Here is a 20,818-nt window from a genome sequence, read left to right as displayed (position 1 = left end):
CTGCCCACACAGGAGACATGAGAGACACGGGTTCAATCCCTGGATCGGGAAGATCCCCTGGAGGAGGGCATGGCAACCCACTCCCTATTCCTGCCTAGAGAATCCCATTGACAGAGGAGCCTGGTGGGTCACAGTCCATAGGGTTACAAAGAGCTGTATACAACTGAAGCAACTTAGCACACACACACATAATACACATATTTTACTGAGCTCACCAATGAACTTTAGGATGACTTGAGATAATTTACTTACACTTATTAATGCCAATATATTTTTTCTACGACTGATGTTCTGAATAGAAAGAGAATATAGAAATAGTTTTAGAAAATGTAATGACTTATCATCAGCTTTAAACAACACTCAGATCATGCTGACAAAACTGTAGGCTGCAAATTATTACCTTAGAGAAAAGTAGATTTGGTGTCCTACTTTTGATGTATAATTTTTCCCATGCAATTTAAATCATTTCAGGAAACAAAATAGGATGATTGAATCAATTCTTCCTGCTGATATTACTCTTTAACAAGTTTGCAACCCACAACTACTATGATACCCAGACAGATGCTGTTCAGTTATGAAATGTTTTTCTCACCTCTAGACTTAGGGAAGCGTACAATTCTATGTCAAGTCTTTCCTTTCATCAAAGAAGGTTAAAGGAATCGTCGGAGTTGGTTGTCTGCCCACTCTATTTATTCAACCCAGCCTCTGTATTGATACAAGTCTGTAGAAGCTACTTCTTACTTACATGCCTGTTCTATCTGCCGCTGATTAAAGAGCCTAGAGACTGAATCCAACAGCAAGATAATACCTGCTAAGGCAGAAAGACTCCCTGACCTAAGAATTATCGTAACAGTCAGAATACTTTTTCCTGTAATCACTAAGAAGTTGAAATACCAGAATCCAGTGAAGGGTGACTTATCATTTTAGGAAGTGTTGAAAGTGAAACTGGTAGTTGCTCAGTTGTGTCCAACTCTCTGCAATCCTATGGACTGTAGCCCGCCAGGCCTCTTTATCCATGGGATTCTCCAGGCAAAAATACTGGAGTGGGTTGCCATTCTCTTCTCCAGGGGATCTTCCTGACCCAGGGATTTAACCCGTTTCTCCTGTATTGCAAGCAGATTCAGATTCTTTCTTTACCTGTAGCACCACCCAGGAAGCCCTACTTCAAGATGTGAAAGAGAAAGTTAGTCACTTAGTCATGTCCTACTGTTTGCAATCCCACGACTGTGTAGCCCACTAGGCTTCTCTGTCCATGGAATTCTCCAGGCAAGAATACTGGAGTGGGTTGCCATTTCCTTCTCCAGGGGATCTTCCCAAGGCAGGGCTCGAACCTGGGTCTCCTGAATTGTAGGCAGATTCTTTACCACTGAGCCACCAGGGAAGCCCCATTTCAAGATGGGACAGGACAAATTTCACAGTTTCTTCATCTTTTTTTAAAAAATTGTTTATTTCTGCATCAGGTCTTATGTGCAGCACGCAGGATCTTCATTGCCTCATGCAGAATCTTTTGTTGCAGCAGAAGAACCCTCTAGTTGTGCTACATGGACTCAGTAGCAGTGGCACGTGGGTTTAATTGCCCCGCGGCAATGTTCGATCTTAGTTCCCCAACCAGGGATCAAACCCCCACCCCCTGCATTGCAAGCCAGATTCTTAACCACTGGACCACCAGGGAAGTCCATTCATTTATCTCCTTTCTTTTTTGCAAAGAGCTCAGAATCATGCTATCCACTCCAGGATACCCCATCTCCTGCTTCTTTCCTCTACATTCCCCTCAACCCCAGCCAGGTCTTCACAACAGCTAATCTGTGATGGCATAAAAATACACAATTTGCTTTTCAATACTCTCACAACACTTCTACAAAAATCTTCTTATTCCCATGATTCCTTTAAGACAAACTGTACTGTTCAGGAAAGGCAGAACAGAATTAGCGATGGTACAAGTGAGATCAACGAGTCATTAAAGGAATGGGATCAGTGGTCTGCCATAAGAAAGGCTTGCGTGTTTGGTAAAAGAACAAAGTTTGTATATAATCGAAGTGCAATTCTTTAATCACTAAAGCCATTATTCTTATTGCAAAAAGCAAGTGAGTACATGCAAAGTTTCTTTTAGCTCCTTAATGAGGGAAATGACAGGATGACAAAGTTCAGTGAAGATATGAGAAATTAAGATTAGGTAGCCTATGGAAAAAAGAACACTGAGATAAGATTACCAAATTAAATCAAAACCTGCAAATGTCCTACATAGCAACTAAACCTATCTTTGTGTTTATCTCTTATACTAGGCAGAAAAAGAAAAGAGTTTTACTTTATCAGTTTTCTACAAGTTTACAGTGTTATAAAACATCTAGATCCTAATCTATTGAAAATATTGTCAAAAAGTTATGTTCCACAAAACAGTCAGATGACCCTTGGGGGGAGTGGCTATTAAAAATGCTCAAGTATGATATTAAAAGGTTATGTGCTCATTTTTTTTGCACTAATCCCAAGTGTTGGATCATTTTCTTGAACAGTATCTAAGGTTATTGACATAATTTCTACATGCTCTGAATAGATGAACCTGAGTCTTGGCCAAATAATTATTTTTAAGTTTGTAGGAAATATATCTAAGGTGAATAAAACCAAAGCCTAGTTTACAGAGTAGTTTGTTATTTCTGGAATGACTGTGAAATAAATTCTTTCCACCAAATTATTTAAGGATGAATGTAACCTATTCATAAAGAAATTAGGATACTGGGCCAGGATGCATGAGATGCTGCCAATTTAGATTCCATTTGTTTAAAACCAAACACATCCTCTCCATTTAGATTCACCCTCTCAGCAGTAAATTTTGACTCAACTTTCCCATTTCTATTAATGGCAACTCTATTTTTCTCAGCCTCCCAGCCTGAGACCCATAAACGACCTTTCATTCCATACCTACATTATGACTGACAGTCACTTTTGCATCCTAAACATTTTGCTTGCTAGATGTCTTATATCTAATTGCTACCATCCCTTGATATTAACACAATTATGAATAAAGTTTTCTTGAAATAATTTTTCATACTTCAGTCTTGACCTAAGCTGATCTTTGAAAACTATAGGTCGAGCAATAATTTTACTGATCGGTGCCTCCAATAGCTTTGCATCACTTATAATTTAAGCCTAGTAACCTCTCACTGACACAGACAGCCCTCTGAAATACATTCCACATTTTCCACATTTTGATACTATACCTGTCCTAGGCTCCTGCTTTGTCACTGCCTTGCTTGACTGTTTTCCTGTGTTTTGAAATGGTGCCCCTTCAACAGTGTTCTTTTATTACCACCTTGTCCCCAAATATTTTTCATATCTGTTCCAAAAGACTTTCATATCTTCCCAAAGAATAAGATCTTTCTTTCCTATAGGTCCAACTAGTACTTGTGTTTTACACATTGTCTTATTACCCTTATTGATTGTAAATTCATTGAGAAAAAGATTGTATATATTCATCTTTGCGTACCACGCAGTACCAGAGAATTGTCCCGTACACATAATAGTAGCTTGTTAAATATTTATTAATTTGAAAATTGGTGCTCAGGTCTTTCCTCAACATGTTTCTTGGTGCTCTCCCAAAGACAGAATTCAAGACAGGATTATAGTTTTGAGGCAGTATGCAATTCAGTATATTCTTATGCTGGTTAATATTTATTCACCTATTAATTATCACGAAGGTAAATGAGCTGAGTATCAATCAAGTACACAAATTGTTGCTTCTGGAATTTGCTCATGCTTCAGATAAAGCTTTGCTCATGCTTTCAGGTGGTTTTTTGATTTATTCACTTTGGGAAATATATATTCCTGAATTTTTTCGCATGTCCGTTTAGCTTAATGTGCTAGCAATTAATCATAAAATATTCCCCTCAGGCTCTTTGTGCACACAAGAAGGCAAAAGTATTTTTTACCCATTCCAACTACCTGTAACAATACTAAATTATCTACCTTCTACACCTGCTCTAACCTATAGTGGACTGGTTTAAACAGTTTATAATTAAAATGGTTGTGGATTCAATCTTTCACTACATGATTTTAAAGGAAAATTTTCCCAGCTTGATGTTGAGAAATCATATGTGGGATACCTATTACATGACATATTTGTGTTTGGCGTTTTATATTCTTTTATTTATTTAGCTAGTTATTATGTATTTTTGGCTGCAGTGGGTCTTCATTGCTGCCCATGGGCTTTCTCCAGTTGCAGTGAGTGGGGGACTATTCTCTAGTTGCAGTGCATGGGATTTTCATTGAGGTGGCTTCTCTTGTTGAGCAGCATGGATTCTAGGGTGCATGGGCTTCATTAATTGCAATAGGAGTGCTCAGGAGTTGTGGCACATGGGCTTAGTTGCTCCGAGGCATGTAGAATCTTCCTGGACCAGGGATAGAAACTGTGTCCCCTGAATTGACAGGCAGACCACCAGGGAAGTCCCTGTGTTTGATATATTTCTGTGCATCATGCAGAGACATAGGACAGGCGTGTGCTGGAGCAATTCTTCTAGCTCATGAGAGCCACTGGTGTACATCTGAGTTTTCTGACCTCATATTGTAGCTTGAAATCCACCATGCAGGATTTAAGACATAGAAATTGGCTGACTCTACAAATCAAGGCATTCTTAACCCCCCTGAAGAGCCAGTTGCTAAATTTTTATTGGCACACCACTGTGCGTGTGTGCATGTGTGTGTGTATGTGTGCATAGTGTATATGTGTGTGTGTGTGTGTGTGTGTGTGTGTGTATATACAGCCACTCCGGTATTCTTGCCTGGAGAATCCATGGACAGAGGAGCCTGTCTGGGCTACAGTTCATGGGGTTGCAAAGTGTCGGACACGACTGAGCAATTAACACACGCACACACACGTATGCAGTAAACTATGCTGGAAAGAGAAATCAATTACTTAGAAAACTTTTGAAAATTCAGCCTTATTGCATTCTTCATTATATTCACCTTTTCTCAGGAATGTTGCATATCACATTTTATTTTGTAAATAGCTGAGATGAAATAATATTACAACATAGACTCCCTTAATATTCAGTCACAGCAACACTGGAAACCCAGCAGCAAGTCAATAAGTTAATGCAGTTTTTCAGTGACAAAATTGTTCTAATACCCAAACTCATGTTTTAGTGATGCTTTTAAAATGTAAATAGAAAGTTAAATGTGCATTTGCAGAATAATACAGAAGCTTGAAATTTACTGATGGAATTGTCATGTATCACTAAGAAATAAATCTAAACCCCAGATACACTTCTAAATAAATAATTTTATTCCCTTCTACTATCTGATTTCACTTGCATAGTGATTTATTTTCAAGAATAGCATGGGTGCTTGCTTTCTGAATTGATTGCTAAAGACTGCTGAGGGAATAACAGCCCATGAATAGAAATTAATTTTCCTCTAAAAGCATTTACTATAGAATGTTAGAGCAAGAACAAACTAGAAGGTCATCTAATACAAAGACTCTCAGCCTGTTCACCACCCTGTTGCCTGAGAAGTAAACCTCCTGGAAGTTAGGGTTTACATCCATAACGCACTGAGCTAGGGATGCTTAGCATCAAGATGGGCAGAGATTTCTTAGAATCTCTAAATGGAAGATAAAGCTTTTCTGGTGATTTTAATATATAGCCTCTCCTTCTCCTCTACGCATTATGGGAGTGTATTTCTCCCAATTAGTTACAGATCTATCCCAATAACTTTTTCTATTTAAAAACCTCAGCCCCCAAACCAACTGAAGCTGATGGCCATGAATACAGAGAAGGAATACGTTTCAGTGACTTAAAAAAATCTAGTGGTTCTCATGATACTTTGTGTCTCTTTTTATGTTTGGATGAGTCAGGAAAATAATTTTATTTAAAAAAGCAGGACAATATTTTCCTTTGAGACTATGAATGCCTTTGGCTAGATAACTTCTAGGCTTCCCAGGTAGCTCAGTGGTAAAGAATCTGCCTGCCGGTGCAGGAGATGCAGGAGATGTGGGTTTGATCCTTGGGTTGGGAAGGTTCCCTGGAGAAGGGAATGGCAACCCACCCCAGTATTCTTGCCTGGAAAATCCCATGGACAGAGGAACCTGGTGGGCTACAGTCCATGGGGTTGCAAAGAGTCGGACACAACTGAGTGACTGAGTGTGCGTGCAGAAACACACACGCAAGTTTTAGCTGGTAAATTTTTGTCAGTTCAGTTCAGTTCAGTCACTCAGTCATGTCTAATCCTTTGAGACTCCAAGGACTGCAGCATGCCAGGGTTCCCTGTCCATCACCAACTCCCAGAGCTTGCTCAGACTCATATCCATTGAGTCAGTGATGCCATCCAGCCATCTCATCCTCTGTCGTCCCCTTCTCCTCCTGCCTTCAATCTTGCCCAGCAACAGGGTCTTTTCTAATGAGTCAGTTCTTCCCATTAGGTGGCCAAAGTATTGGAGCTTCAGCTTCAGCATCAGTCCTTCCAATGAATATTCAGGATCGATTTCCTTTAGGATTGTCTGATTTGATCTCCTTGCAGTCCAAGGGACCCTCAAGAGTCTTCTCCAACACCACAGTTTAAAAGTATCATTTCTTTGGTGCTCAGCTTTCTTTATAATCCAACTCTCACATCCATACATAACTACTGGAAAAACCATAGCTTTGACTAGACGGACCTTTGTTGGTAAAAGTAACGTCTCTGCTTTTTAATATGCTGTCTAGGTTGGTCATAGCTTTTCTTCCAAGGAGCAAGTGTCTTTTAATTTCATGGCTGCAGTCACCATCTGCAGTGATTTTGGAGCCCAAGAAAATAAAGTCTGTCACTGTTTCCATTGTTTCCCCATCTCTTTGCCATGAAGTGATGGGGCCAGATGCCATGACCTTTATTTTCTGAATGTTGAGTTTTAAGCCAGCTGTTTCACTCTCCTTTTCACTTTCATCGAGAGTCTCTTTAGTTCTTCACTTTCTGCCATAAGGGTGGTGTCATCTGCATATCTGAGGTTATTATGTGTTTCCATAAAACCTAATTTTTTTTCAGGTAATTTTGAAAGTAACTAGTATTTTTTTATGTGTAACTCTACTAGTATTTTCAGTTAATTTAAATGACATATTTATTGACAAAAATTTATAATGCTTTACTAACCCTTATGGCAGAAAGTGAAGAGGAACTAAAAAGCCTCTTGATGAAAGTGAAAGAGGAGAGGGAAAAAGTTGGCTTAAAGCTCAACATTCAGAAAGCTAAGATCATGGCATCTGGTCCCATCACTTCATGGTGAATAGATGGGGAAACAGTGAAAACAGTGTCAGACTTTATTTTTTTGGGTTCCAAAATCACTGCAGATGGTGATTGCAGCCATGAAATTAAAAGACGCTTACTCCTCGGAAGGAAAGTTATGACCAACCTAGATAGCATATTAAAAAGCAGAGACATTACTTTGCCAACAAAGGTCTGTCTAGTCAAGGCTATGGTTTTTCCAGTGGTCATGTATGGATGTGAGATTTGGACTGTGAAGAAAGCTAGTGCCGAAAAATTGACGCTTTTAAACTGTGGTGTTGGAGAAGACTCTTGAGAGTCCCTTGGACTTCAAGGAGATCCAACCAGTCCATCCCAAAGGAGATCAGTCCTGGGTGTTCATTGGAAGGACTGATGCTGAAGCTAAAGCTTCAATACTTTGGCCACCTCATGTGAAGAGTTGACTCATTGGAAAAGACCCTGATGCTGGGAGGGATTGGGGGCAGGAGGAGAAGGGGACGACAGAGGATGAGATGGCTGGATGGCATTACTGACTCAATGGACATGAGTTTGAGTAAATTCCGGGAGTTGGTGATGGAACAGGGAGGCCTGGAGTGCTGCGATTCATGGGGTTGCAAAGAGTCAGACACGACTGAGCAACTGAACTGAACTTACTAACAAGAAAAGTTTTATAAAAAAGTATATATTTTACTGGTTTCTCTGAAAACAATATGGGAAGAAGGGGTATTTATCACATTGTTAGGATATGCGGGGCAATGATAAGTTCAATTCAGTTCAATTCTACTTTTAACATATTGTCTCAAACTGTTTAGCAGTAAACTAACAACTTGAAGCCAAAATATTTGTCTGGAACCTTCTAATTTTGTTTGGTTTTATAGTTTAAAAGTTTATTTATTGTCTACATAAAAAACAGACTTGAGAAGATCATTCAGTAAAGCCAGAGGTGGCTACAGTTGAGAAGGCATATAGTATAGTGCAATAGAAAAAATCATACAGAAGCAAAAGTTGTTGTTGTTTTTTTTTAATTACACTGTAGGATTTAATTTTTAATAACAATAGGGTTTGATCCCTGAGTCAGGAAGATCCCCTGGAGAAGGGAATGGCTACCCACTCCAGTATTCTTGCTTGGAGAGTTCCATAGACAGAGGAGCCTGGCTGGCTACAGTCCATGGGGTTGCAAAGAGTTGAACATGACTGAGCAAATGAGCATGCATGCATGCAACTATCTCTTTAGGAAAGATGGACTGATTGCAGCAATTACTAATTTCTATTGTGTAAATTGATCTACTGTGATCTACTGTGATCAATTTCAAGCTACTGATATGTCATCGATGAAGGCAAAATTGGAAAGAAATGCTAATAATTGACTCTCAAAAGCCTCTAAAACCACTGCAGCACGCCACTAGACAGTACGCAAGATTCCCATCCCCCCACAGCACTATATAGAGAAACTCTTTCCATACAACATGAGAATGTAATGGGGATTTCATAGAGGGACTGTTAGAAGAGAGAACCTCTTTCTAATGCATTTGTGCTATACACAGTCAGGAACAGCAATTTATGGAACCCTAGAAATACGGTTGATAAAGATTCTGAGAAATGAAAATCAAAACTACAGTGAGATACCACCTCACACCAGTCAGAGTGGCCATCGTAAAAAAGCCTACAAACAATAAGGGCTGGTGAGGTTATGGGTTAAAGGGAACCTTCCTACACTGTTGGTGGGAATGTAAATTGGTACAGCTACTATGGAGAACAGTATGGAGGCTCCTTAAAAACTAAAAACACAACTACCATAAGATCTAGCAATCCCAATCCTGGGCATATATCTAGAGAAAAACATGGTTTGAAAGGATACATGCATGCCAATGTTCATTGCAGCACTATTTACAATAGCCAAGACAGGAGGCAACATAAAGATCCATCTACAGATGGATGCATTAAGAAGATTTGGTACATATATACAATGGAATGTTACTCAGCCACTAAAAAGAATGAAATAATGCCATTTGCAGCAACCTGGATGGACCTGGAGATTATCATACTAAGTGGAGTAAGTCAGGCAGAGAAAGACAAATATCATATGATGTTATCTAATAAATAGATAAAAGTGATATATTCATACAGTAGAATATTATTGTCATAAAAAGAAATGAAGCATTGATACAAATGAATCTTTTGAAAATATTAAGCTATGTGAAAGAAACTAGTCCCAAAAGACACATATTGTATAATTCCATTTATCTGATATGTTCAGAACAGACAATTTTATAGAGACAGAAAGTAACTTAGTCATGGCCTAGGGCTGGGTGGTAAGAAATAGATTATAGGATTTTCTTTTGTGGTGATAAAAACTCTACAAAACTGATTATTGTAATGATTGCACAACTTTGTGAATATCCTAAAAAAATTGAATTATACAAATTAGCTTTGTGAATTATGTCTCAGTGAAGCTGTTACAAAAGGTATATGGGCAATATTTTATATTTCAAATTAAAACTAAATCTAGACTCTAGTACCGTGATTTGAAAACCACGTGTAGTATAAGAATATATCACTCAGGAGATGAATAGATAGTAATCTCACTCTGTCGGCCCATAATTTGATCAAGCCTTTATTAAAATCCTGCATCTAGTTTTAATCTCTACCCTTTAATAATGATATGGAAAAATTAAAGATGTTTCTGAGAAGCCCATCACAGTAATGCTCAATTATTAGAGACCAAAGCTGATGAAAGAATATGAGGATGTTGGTATAATGTAATCTAAAAGCAAAGGGAAAAAACAGCACTGGGCAGTTGGGCTGTTTAATCAAGGGTTGTCTGTCGGCCTATGAAATCTACTAGTATATGTCACGAGAGGAAATGAACTAGCTCTGCACCATATCTGTAAAGGATATAATCAAATAAAGCTGGCATGAATTGAAGCCAGATAACTTTACATTACTTGTGTGCTTACTGAGCAACTAAATACACATCAGCTGGCCAAAGTATTGCCGCCTGATGCGAAGCACTGATTCATTGGAAAAGACCCTGATGCTGGGCAAAATTGAAGGCAGAAGAAGAAGGGGATGACAGAGGATGAGATGGTTGGATGGCATCACCGACTTGATGGACATGAGTTTGAGCAAGCTCCAGGAGTTGGTGATGGACAGGGAGGCCTGGCATGCTGTAGTCCATGGGGTTGCAAAGAGTTGGACATGACTGAGCGGCTGAGCTGAACTGAACTGAACTTTACATTATATATTTTTATGATAATAAGAGTAAAATTATTTACAAGAAGATGTTAATAAGACAAATTTAAAAATCTAGAGACATTTAAGATTGGGGGGTACTGATACTTTTAAGAGTTTAAAGAACATGAAATATTGCATAGGTTTTTTGGATAAGAAAATACAGGATACAAAAGGATATATATGAAATGATTATACTTAGACTTCCTAGCAAAAAAACTAGAAAGTAATATATCAAAAGTTTAATAGTTCTTATCATTAATTTGAGGATCAATGCATATTGCTGTCTTTTTTTCCTCTATTTTTTATATTTCTCATAAGTTGCACAAATATGGTTATAATTAACAAAGAACAATTTAAAAAGGATTCATATAATTTGTCTTAGTTTAAGTGTGTGTATCCTCTCCAGTTACTATCACATATTAATCACCTACCTACTCCAGGAACAAGGAGATTGTATTAAGTTCTCCACTTCATTAGATTTTTTTCTTAACTTATTAGATGTATTTGATAATACTACTGTGACTTATTCACAGGGATATATGATTTTTACCAAATATGTCTCACTTTATTAGATGCTTATACTTCATATATTTTTAATAGTGAACTATTTCACAAAACATGCATTTTATCACCCGTATCCCTTGAATATAAAGGATCTATAAAGAGAAAAAGTGATTGGACTTTCCAGGGTGCTCTGGTTTAATTCAGTTTTACAATCTCTCGTGTGTGGTTCTTAAAACGACTGTAGCTCAGTAAGTATTTATTGAGTGATTACCATGAGCAAGTTTCTCCTCAGAGTTTCAAAATCTTTGTATTCCTACATAGCAGATCAATTAAAAAATTTTTGTAGTTAATAATTCAGAGTTCTTACTTGGAGATTCCCAGGTAAGCAAGCCTGATGAAAAGGAAACATACACTCAAGAGGCTGACTGTGGTTCTGACTTCTGTTCTTTTTTTGGTCTATGGTAACTTTCATCCACAGTCCTACCTGGCTTTTCTGATATGGATTTTAAGTTTGATGTAAAATTAATGATGGTGTAATAATATTTACTTAATATACCTTTCTTTCTTATAACTGTAGCCTCAAAGTAATTCTGATCTCTGGCAATTACCTCAGCCTATATTTCTGGGATAAGAGGCTTATATGTGTTTGTTTTAAAAAGTTGCCTGAGGGACTTCCCTGTCAGTCTAGTGGTTAAGACTCTGGTTAAGACTCTGTGATTCCAGTTCATGGAGTGTGGGTTTGATCCCTGGTCAGTAACTAAAATCCAGCCTGCTGCCTTGTGCAGGGGAAAAAAACAACACCACCTCCCTGAATTGAAAACATCCAGGTTCAGGTGATTACTTTAAAGGTGTTCACTTATTTGCTCTTCATAGAACAGTGGTCTTCAGCCTTTAACATCAGTCTCTGGGGAGCTTTTGAAAAATGCAAATGCCTTGACTTTACCCAAGGCCAGATGCATTACAATATGGGAGGTGCAGAGGGTGAATGGGGTGTTTAGTGGAGGTTTTGGTTTTCTTTTAGAAGCATTAGAGGTGATTTCTAGGGTAGAGCAGAATTTGACAGTTACTGCATTGTTGTTATTTAGTCCCTCAGTCTGTCCCACTCTTTGCAACACCATGGACTGCAGCATGCCAGGCTTCCCTGTCCTTCATGATCTCCCAGAGCTTGCTCGAGCTCATGTCCGTGATGCCATCCAACCATTGCATACTCTGTCATCCCCTTCTCCTCCTGCCCTCAATCTTTCCCAGCATCAGGGTCTTTTCTTTTTTTTGTGTGTGTGTAATAAAGTTTTATTAAAGTATAAAGGAGATAGGGAAAGCTTCTGACATAGACATCAGAAGGGGGCAGAAGAGTACCCCCCTCCTAGTCTTTAGCTGTATGTTACATAGTCACTCACAGTCTGTTAATGAAATGAAAGGAATGTCATAAAATTTAGAATGGCATCAGATAATTCATCCCAGGCCATAAAATGATTGACTTGAATCTTGTAGAAGGGCAGAATACCAACAAATAGTTCCGTTTACATAGATTAGGGGAACAATACCTGAGTAAGTAAGTTAGGCCGTTTGGCGGAACCAACTTGAAGATAGAGTCTGGGGTTCATTAACATAGCTTAAGACAACATTTCCATACGAAAAAGGAATGTATTGGTTAACTCAAAGTTTGAGAGTAGTTAGCTTTAGGTGAGACCAGGTGTCATGGCAACACAGAATGTTAAGAGAAACCTCCTTTTAAATTTGTATAGAGAAGGAAAAACAGATCGCTGGTTTGTTTCTTCCTGCCGCTTAAGAGAGATAAAAATGTCTGGCACTTACAGCCTCTTTCCTCCATTTGGAGACCCCTGGCCTTCCTGCCTGTTACCCTCTCATTCCCCCCTTTTCTTTTAGGAGAATTATGTTGCCTAGAGAAAAGGGGCGTCGTTTTCATTCCATAACTGCTTCCTAGCTGACAAGGGGCATTGTCCCTAAATTGGTGAGGCAACATATTCTCCTAATCCTCATAGTGAGGATGTCTGATCCAGGGGCCCCAAATAGTAGTCGGAAGAAGCTGCAGTGATAGCAGGAGTTTGAGCAACCATTTGTAACTTAAAAGCTTTCATGCGACTAGAAACAAATCCAGTTACACAGTTACAGATGCAGGGAGCAAACAGCAAAAACAAAACAATCAGTATTTTTTTTTTTCAGGTTTTAAAACTTTTTATTTGCATATTAAAAAATTGTGCATTCCAATAATTAAAATTTGAACAACAACAAAAAAAAATGGCACTCTGATTAAACTGCATTTTACAGCCCGCAGAACACCTTGGACCAGCTTTTTACTCTAGATTTCACTGTCGTCCCACCCAGCTTCCTCCTTCACCAACATGCAAGTTCTTTTCCTTCCCTGCCAGCCACATAGGCAGATGGGAGAGGCAGGTACTCGGCAGCAGCCACAGCGCAGACCAGACTTCACTTGCTCGCAGCTCGCTCCGCGCCCTCTGCAACAATGTCTGACAAGCCCGATATGGCGGAGATTGAGAAGTTCGATAAGTCGAAATTGAAGAAAACGGAAACGCAAGAGAAAAACCCACTGCCTTCGAAAGAAACGATTGAACAGGAGAAGCAAGCAGGCGAGTCGTAATGAAGCGTGCGCCGCCAGTGTGCACTGTACATTCCACAAGCATTGCCTTCTTATTTTACTTCTTTTAGCTGTTTAACTTTGTAAGATGCAAAGAGGTTGGATCGAGTTTAAATGACTGTGCTACCCCTTTTCACATCAAAGAATGGAGAACTACTGACAACGTAGGTAAAACATTCAGTATTAAAAGTCACGTTATGTCCATAGTTAAGGTACAAAGTATTGCACCAGTCCATTCTAGGGTTGTTAGATGTCATCAGACGAAGAAGAGGCATCACATGTGATTGTTGTCGAAGGTATTCGCAGACTTGGAGAAAGTCCTTTCCTTGAAGTGGAGATTTCCACCACGGGAAGCCTTCCACTGATGAAGAGGGGAGTGCTCCGCAGACCCAGCAGTTAGACCGATTGTGGAATGCAGCATAGGAGTGAGCCCAGGACAGGAAGGCATTGTCTTGAGGATCAAAGGGCAGACTCAGGATTTTTGGAGTCAGCAGAAGTAGGCTCACATAGATTATCAGGCCCATCTGAATCATACAAAGTCAGAGCATAGAAAGTAAAACATAAAATGACATCACTTAGTTCTGGTCAGGGTGCCACCTCTTGACTCGAGTGTGATGTACCCACGAATCAATTCCTGGGACTTTGACAGCTCGGTTCCTGGCTCAAATAGAGGCTTGCTGGATTCAGAGGCTGGGTCAGGAGTCGTCTCCCGGAGTTCTGTTAATGCCTGTTGAAAAGCCTCCAACTGGCCACCGTTCGCCGTCCTCCAGTGGGTACCGCGGCCATGCAGTATCACATAGGAAGACCAGGTGTGTCTTCTTTAAGCCCTGGGGATCAAATCTATCCCAGTTTTTCAGGATACAGTTCAAAGGAGTGAGGCTGGAATTGTTAGCTCCCATCTTGTCCTGAAGGATCCCGGACGAGCCCCCAAGATGAAAGGTTGTTGCTGAACGATAAGACGCGGGATTCTTGGCCTCCGGAGGAGACGAATTCAATCCGGGGCCAGAGACGAGGCTGGATCGCTCAGAGCTTTTGTGTAATAAAGTTTTATTAAAGTATAAAGGAGATAGGGAAAGCTTCTGACATAGGCATCAGAAGGGGGCAAAAGAGTACCCCAGGGTCTTTTCTGATGAGTCAGTTCTTCCCATTATTGCAGCTTCAGCTTCAGCATCAGTCCTTCGAATGAACATTCAGGGTCGATTTCCTTTAGGATTGACTGGTTTGATCTTCTTACAGTCCAAGGGACTCTCAAGAGTCTTCTCCAGCACCACAGTTCAAAAACATCAATAATTCGGCACTTAGCCTTCTTTATAGTCCAACTTTTACCATCATACATGACTACTGGAAAAACCATAACTTTGACTAGACAGACCTCTGTGGACAAAGTAATGTCTCTACGTTTTAATATGCTGTCTAGGTTGGCCATAGTTTTTCTTCTAAGGGGCAAGTGTCTTTTATTTTCATGCTGCAGTCACAATCTTCAGTGACTTTGGGACCCAAAAAATAAAGTCTGTCACTGTTTCCATTCTTTCCCCATCTATTTGCCATGAAATGATGGGACCAGATGCCATGATCTTCATTTTTTGAATGTTGAGTTTTAAGCCAACTTGTTCACTCTCCTCTTTCACCTTCATCAGGAGGCTCTTTAGTTTCTCTTCGCTTTCTGCCATAAGGGTGGTGTCATCTGCATATCTGAGGTTATTGATATTTCTCCCAGCAACACTGATTCCAGCTTGTGCTTCATCCAGCTCAGCATTCCTCATGATGTACTCCACACATTATAAGTTAAATAAGCAGGGTGACAATATACAGCCTTGACGTACTCCTGTCTCAATTTTGAATTACTGCATTAACCCTTGAATAACTTGTGATCAGGGACACTGTGTTATTACCCTCATGTTCACCGTCTAATGTAGTGTTCTATATTAGTGGTTCTATGAGGACTTGTTGAATGAATGATGGAGCAGACATCCCCTATCTAGGGTCCCCAACCTTCAGGATCTAACAACGCCTGATGATCTGAGGTGGAGCTGATGCAATAACAATAGAAATAGAACACACAGTAAAGATAAGGCACTTGAATCATCCCCAAACCATCCCCCCTTACTACTCTGTGGGAAAATTATCTTCCATGAAACTGGCCCCTTGTGCCAGAAAGGTTGGGGACCGCTGCCTTATCGTATGTGCACACACTTGTATCCTGAGTGATATCCAGCTGAGTCTGGTTCCAGGTTTAGTCATGTTGGTCTTCGTTTTCTTAGCACAGGTGCAGCCGTGAACAGCAGTGAGAGTCTCCCTCCTTCCTCATCCGTCAACGACATCTCCTCCATGTCCACCGACCAGACCCTGGCATCTGACACTGACAGCAGCCTGGAAGCCTCGGCAGGACCCCTGGGTTGTTGCAGGTGACTAGCCGCCTGCCTGCGAAACCCAGCATTCTTCAGGAGATGATGTGATGGAACACACACGCAGACACTCACGCACACACGCAAACGCAGACACGCAATGACAAGAATGTGGCAAGGGAGAGAATCCAAGCCTAAAATTGAAACACATCTTTCCGCCTGCTTCTTCTCCAGAGTTCTGTATTGCAGCTAAGCCAAATGTATATTTAACACCTAGTTGCTCTTGCTTTGGTATTCTTCCAATGATGCTTTTACTACGGAAAGCAAATCAAACACAATTAGAGAAGCCTTCTCCACAAAGTGTAATTTTAATGGCTGCAGAACCAGTGACCTGTAACTGCCCTTTCAAATGGCATGGCAAGGTGTGCAGTGGCCCCATCCAGCATGTGTGTCTCTATCTTGCATCTACCTGCTCCTATTGGCCTAGTCAGATGGATGTAGATACAGATCCGCATGTGTCTGTATTCACACAGCACCACTTACTTAGAGATGCTACTGTCAGTGTCCTCAGGGCTCTCCCAAGACATCACGCACTGGGGTACCACACGGTCCATTTCATGTGATCTATTACTCTGACATAAACCCATCTGTAATATATTGCCAGTATATAAGCTATTTAGTTTGTTAACTGATTAAGCTGTATGTCTTATAAGAAAATGTGTAAAGGGCGGAATATGGGGAGGGAGTGAGTTCTCTTGGACCCTTGAAGATGTAGCTTCCAAATCTGAACTGATTAAATGGCACCTGTAAACCAATTTGTAGAAAGAACATATGTGATGCTTATGTACAGTGTGGGGTGGGAGAGGGTGACAGTTTCCAGGTACTGAATGGTTTGGCCTTTAGAAGGAAGGTAGGCATAACAGCTGAGGGTCTTTCCTCTGATAGTGAGTGGGTAGGAGAGACTAGGGTAGTGTGGCCGTGTGGGAGGAAGACCTAAAGGAGGTATGACCCAGATTCTAGGAGACACCGACATTCCTGTTTTAGAAAGGAGACCCTCATTTGTCGTTTGCAAATTATGTGTCACAACTGAGAAGAGATTGGCAGCTAGGGAGGAAGGGTTAGTGTGTCCATATCTGATGGGAACCCTTCTCTGAAAAAGAGTGAGGCTGCCTCTACATGGTATCCCGAACAAAAAATGAGTTTGCCTAGGCTATTTTTAGATTGTGGGTTGTGTTTTCCATGGCTGTGCTATTTTCCAGGTTTATACCTTGTCAAGGTTTTATTTTGAGAAGAAATATTACTTCCCTCTTCTAGAATTAAAAAAAAAAAAAAAAAGATTACTTAGAAAAAAATACCCAAATCCCAGGGCGATCCTCAGGTTAGCATTTGAAAACATCCACAGACATTCCTCAGGGGTTTCCTCAACTCCTTAACGTGCCCAGTGTCTCATGTTTATTTATTTTTTCATAAATTTCAACAATTCAAGAAGGGCTGATCATCTGAGTTTTGTACCACAAGTTGACATGACAGCAATAACTCTGCCCGTAAGTTACTGCTGCTAAACAGCTTTAGCAATAGAGTGTCTTAAAAGCCATGAAGCATTGATGTCAATGTTTAGCAAAATCTCCTGAATTTAGCTCAAAAATAAATGAAAGTGCTTTCCCAGGCACTTGAAGGAGGCACTGTGAAACATCCTGGTTCCATACAAGGTGAGACCAGGGTAACTTCTCAGCAATAACAGGACCAGGTCAACCCTTCTCCCCTTATTCACTCTAGTGAAGTATCCATCACAACTCTTTGCACTCTGGCCATTTTGGTGCTCACCAATGTGGTGGTATTTCACCTGAAGAAGAAGTGAAACACACAGGATGGTTGGTTGAGTGTGAGATGACGGGCAAATGGAATCCCTCTGAAAACAGAGCAGACAAGAATGCCAGTGCTCTGAAAACTGCCTTAAATACAACGATAGGGAAGCCGTATCTCTTCCTAAGCAATAGAATCAACTCCCACCATCGCTTACAGGAGCAATGCTGCCATTTACAGGGGATTGCTTCACACCATAGATTTCATGACAAGAGGTCATTTGTTCAAAACGGAGAGAAAAAATATTAGACTGTGCAGCTCGTCCCCTGGAACAGAAGTGGCCCAGTGTCTCTGTCTTGCTGCCCTTGTTTTCGGTTAATACTGTAGACAATCTGATCAGAAAAAGCTTCCACGTTCACATGAGTTCAGTCAATTTTCTTTGTGTCACTCTCTCTCAACTCTCCCCCTCACGCCCCCACCCCCTTTAAAGTTTCTCTTCTTTGCATTTCTATTTCTTTGCTTATCTCCTTTGTCTGTGCTCCTCTCTTGCTATCCCTGTGGCCTCTCCCCTCCTGGCTCTTTAACCCCATGGGATTAAGTGCAGAGAGCATGAAGCTGCTGAAAGAGAGTGAATCCAGGAAGAATTTCATCAGCCACCAAACGACATCAGGAGACAAAAGGAAATCTCCAGCCAGCATCTTCAAACCACTCAACAGTGAGACTCTCTCTCATGTATGTGGAAGTGATTTTTTTTTCCCACTCAGATGAAACCAGGCAAGAACTACCCAGAGTCCCTCCCATTACCTGCTACTTCCACTTGCTACTTACTTCTCTAAACTCGACTAGTCTGGCCTCTCCTGTTGTCTCTTAGAAACGGGTTACCTCTAGCCAGAACTCCCTCCAGTCAAGGAAAAATGGAACAACCTTTATATTGAGATATCGCATATTACAAAGCAAGCTAAGGGTTAGCTTCTTGACAGCTTCTACAGTTAATTTTCCTACATTATCAAAGAAACAGGAGATAGGCCAACAAAGAGAACCATCATTGCAAAAGTCCACCCACCCTTCACAATCTTGGGTCCATTTTATTGGAGTCTCTTCAGGAGGTGATTATTTGTTACCAGATCCACAGAACATACTATGTTCTGTACTGAGTCTTCTTTTCTTGAAAAAACAAATATTTCCGGTACAGTCACCTTTCCTTCAAAAGGTCTCTCCTGCTTTTCAGGTAGGGGAATGTCAGGTCACTCTTGGGAAAAGTGAAGTTCCTGCCTATGGTTGGGGTTCCTTTTGGAATGCAAAGTTGGCCTGAATTTCCTTAAAGGGCAAGTAGTTTCATAGTGATCCTTCAAGAAATGTTTTGTAGTATTTTACAGGAGGGATAGCTACGTGTCCATGTGCAGGAGGAACTGGATTTTTGAGAGAGTTTGGCAAAACCACCACCACCACTTTGATATTTCTATATGTATTCTGTTGGCCAGTGTGTTCAAAAGAGATACACTGGCCTGATAGCCAAATTTCTTCTTGTTGAATAAAAACTGATAATAATCTTGCATCTTCAAGAATCTGATGACTGAGCTTCGACAGAATGTACCCCATAGGTGGACCAGGGCCTGGTCTGTTCCCTCCACTTGGAGTAAACTATTTAATTGAAGGCCAGGGAGTTGGATAGTTTTTTTTCTCAATCTGATATCATTATCAGAAAAATATTACCTAAGGATACTGATAGCAGCTGACTGGTAAATCAGAAAATAGGCCTTGACAAATAGAATAAGTAGAATAGGTGAGATTAGATAAATCCTTTTATGACTTGCCAGGGAGGAGGGATGCAGAATAAGCAAAACGGACTTTAAAATTTTAAACAGTCATTGCAAAATCTAAATTATTCCAAATCTATTTCTATGTAATTCTCAACATATGATAATCTAAATCTTAGAAGCATTATGCTCTGTGTTGAATGCTATCAACCAGGTTAGCTGAAGAGAATTTGTCTTGTATAGCTCAGAGAAAGGGATTAAATAGCCTGAGTAATCTTTGATTCTAACCACTTTGGGTCTGAAGAGAAATCTCCACCCTCTACCCTGCTCACAATACCCAATGTGCGTATTTTCCACAGAGATTATTGAACCCAGAATGGAAACTCCTTTCTCTAAGAACAACAATCAACTTATAATGTACATAGTTACACTAATTATTTTCCATGTGATTAAAATATAAGATTTTATCTCTTTTAGCACTTGGACAGTTCTTTCGCTGTCTGAAATGGCTCACTTTGACTCATTTCCTTGGTCAGCAAGCTGAAGTGGAAGATCTGTTTGTATATGAACTCCTGTACATCTAACTTTTGATTATGTGGGACCAATGGCCAGTATATCCTAATGGACAGAAATCTCCCGCCCCTAGTTAGCACTGAAATGTTCACCTTGCCATGTATTATCTTGCAACAAGACCTAACTTACACCTGCCTGTTACTCTGCATGATTGGACTCCAAAGACTATTACAAATGATGAGAATTGTCCTGTGTCCCTGTTTATGAAATGGACTTAAAACACATACACACACGTTCATACACATCTCACGTTTACAGTTCTAGATCAACCCTGGAAAGCAAAACTAACGCACATCCAGTTTCTTTGCAAGGTCTTAGTGGTGAGAACTGAAAGTCAGCCTGATAGATCAAATGCACTTCAGTGATGTTTAATAAGGATTGAAATTATTGAAATCATTTGTGTCCTTTCTTACTCTTTTTCATTTTGTGGTTTTTTTTTTTTTCCTTTTTTATTTTCAAAATGTTGGTGGAACAAGAGGGTGAATGGGGGGAGAGCTTTGGCTTTTTTGAACTCTTTGTAGGTGGATATGAAGTCGATACATTGTGATTTCTGTTTCTTATGAACTATTAAAAAACAGAGCAAATCTGCTTCTAGTAACATAAAACCAAATCCAAACCCAGACTTTGTTGGAGTTTGCCTGTTGCTAACTGTTGTTGTGCTGCTCATTGTTTTGGGTTTTATGTCCTGACAGTAGCTCTGAAGCACATCACATGATTTCATTGTGCAGTCTGATTGTGCCAGGGAATAAATAAGAAATGAGGAG

At 40.1% G+C, this 20,818-nt stretch overlaps 2 protein-coding genes across 10 annotated transcripts in view; both read left to right on the top strand.

Moving 5' to 3' along the window:
- Nucleotides 1–16,736, top strand: part of MAPK10 (mitogen-activated protein kinase 10) — a 603,644-nt gene extending 586,908 nt beyond the window's left edge. For 7 of the 9 annotated variants that reach the window (XM_043448312.1, XM_043448316.1, XM_043448311.1 and 4 more), the window contains one exon: nucleotides 15,843–16,736. In XM_043448312.1, coding sequence (XP_043304247.1) covers nucleotides 15,843–15,985 — 143 coding nt within the window. In that variant the 3' untranslated portion in view covers nucleotides 15,986–16,736. Of the gene's footprint in view, nucleotides 1–15,837 lie in introns of all 9 variants that reach the window. The other 2 variants (XM_043448318.1, XM_043448317.1) reach the window with 1 other exon arrangement.
- Nucleotides 13,136–13,734, top strand: LOC122428344 (thymosin beta-4). Its single transcript, XM_043448322.1, has one exon. The coding sequence runs from the start codon at nucleotides 13,445–13,447 to the stop codon at nucleotides 13,577–13,579; it is 135 nt and encodes a 44-aa protein (XP_043304257.1). The 5' UTR covers nucleotides 13,136–13,444; the 3' UTR covers nucleotides 13,580–13,734.
- Nucleotides 16,737–20,818: the final 4,082 nt, after the last annotated feature.

Source organism: Cervus canadensis, chromosome 26, assembly GCF_019320065.1.
Source record: "Cervus canadensis isolate Bull #8, Minnesota chromosome 26, ASM1932006v1, whole genome shotgun sequence".
Lineage (NCBI taxonomy): Eukaryota > Metazoa > Chordata > Mammalia > Artiodactyla > Cervidae > Cervus > Cervus canadensis.
Note: the sequence above shows the minus strand (reverse complement) of the source record. Positions and strands in the feature narration are given on the sequence as shown.

Excerpts from the sequence above, each read along its gene's own strand:
- LOC122428344 (XM_043448322.1), top strand. The coding sequence starts at position 13,445 with ATGTCTGACAAGCCCGATATGGCGGAGATTGAGAAGTTCGATAAGTCG.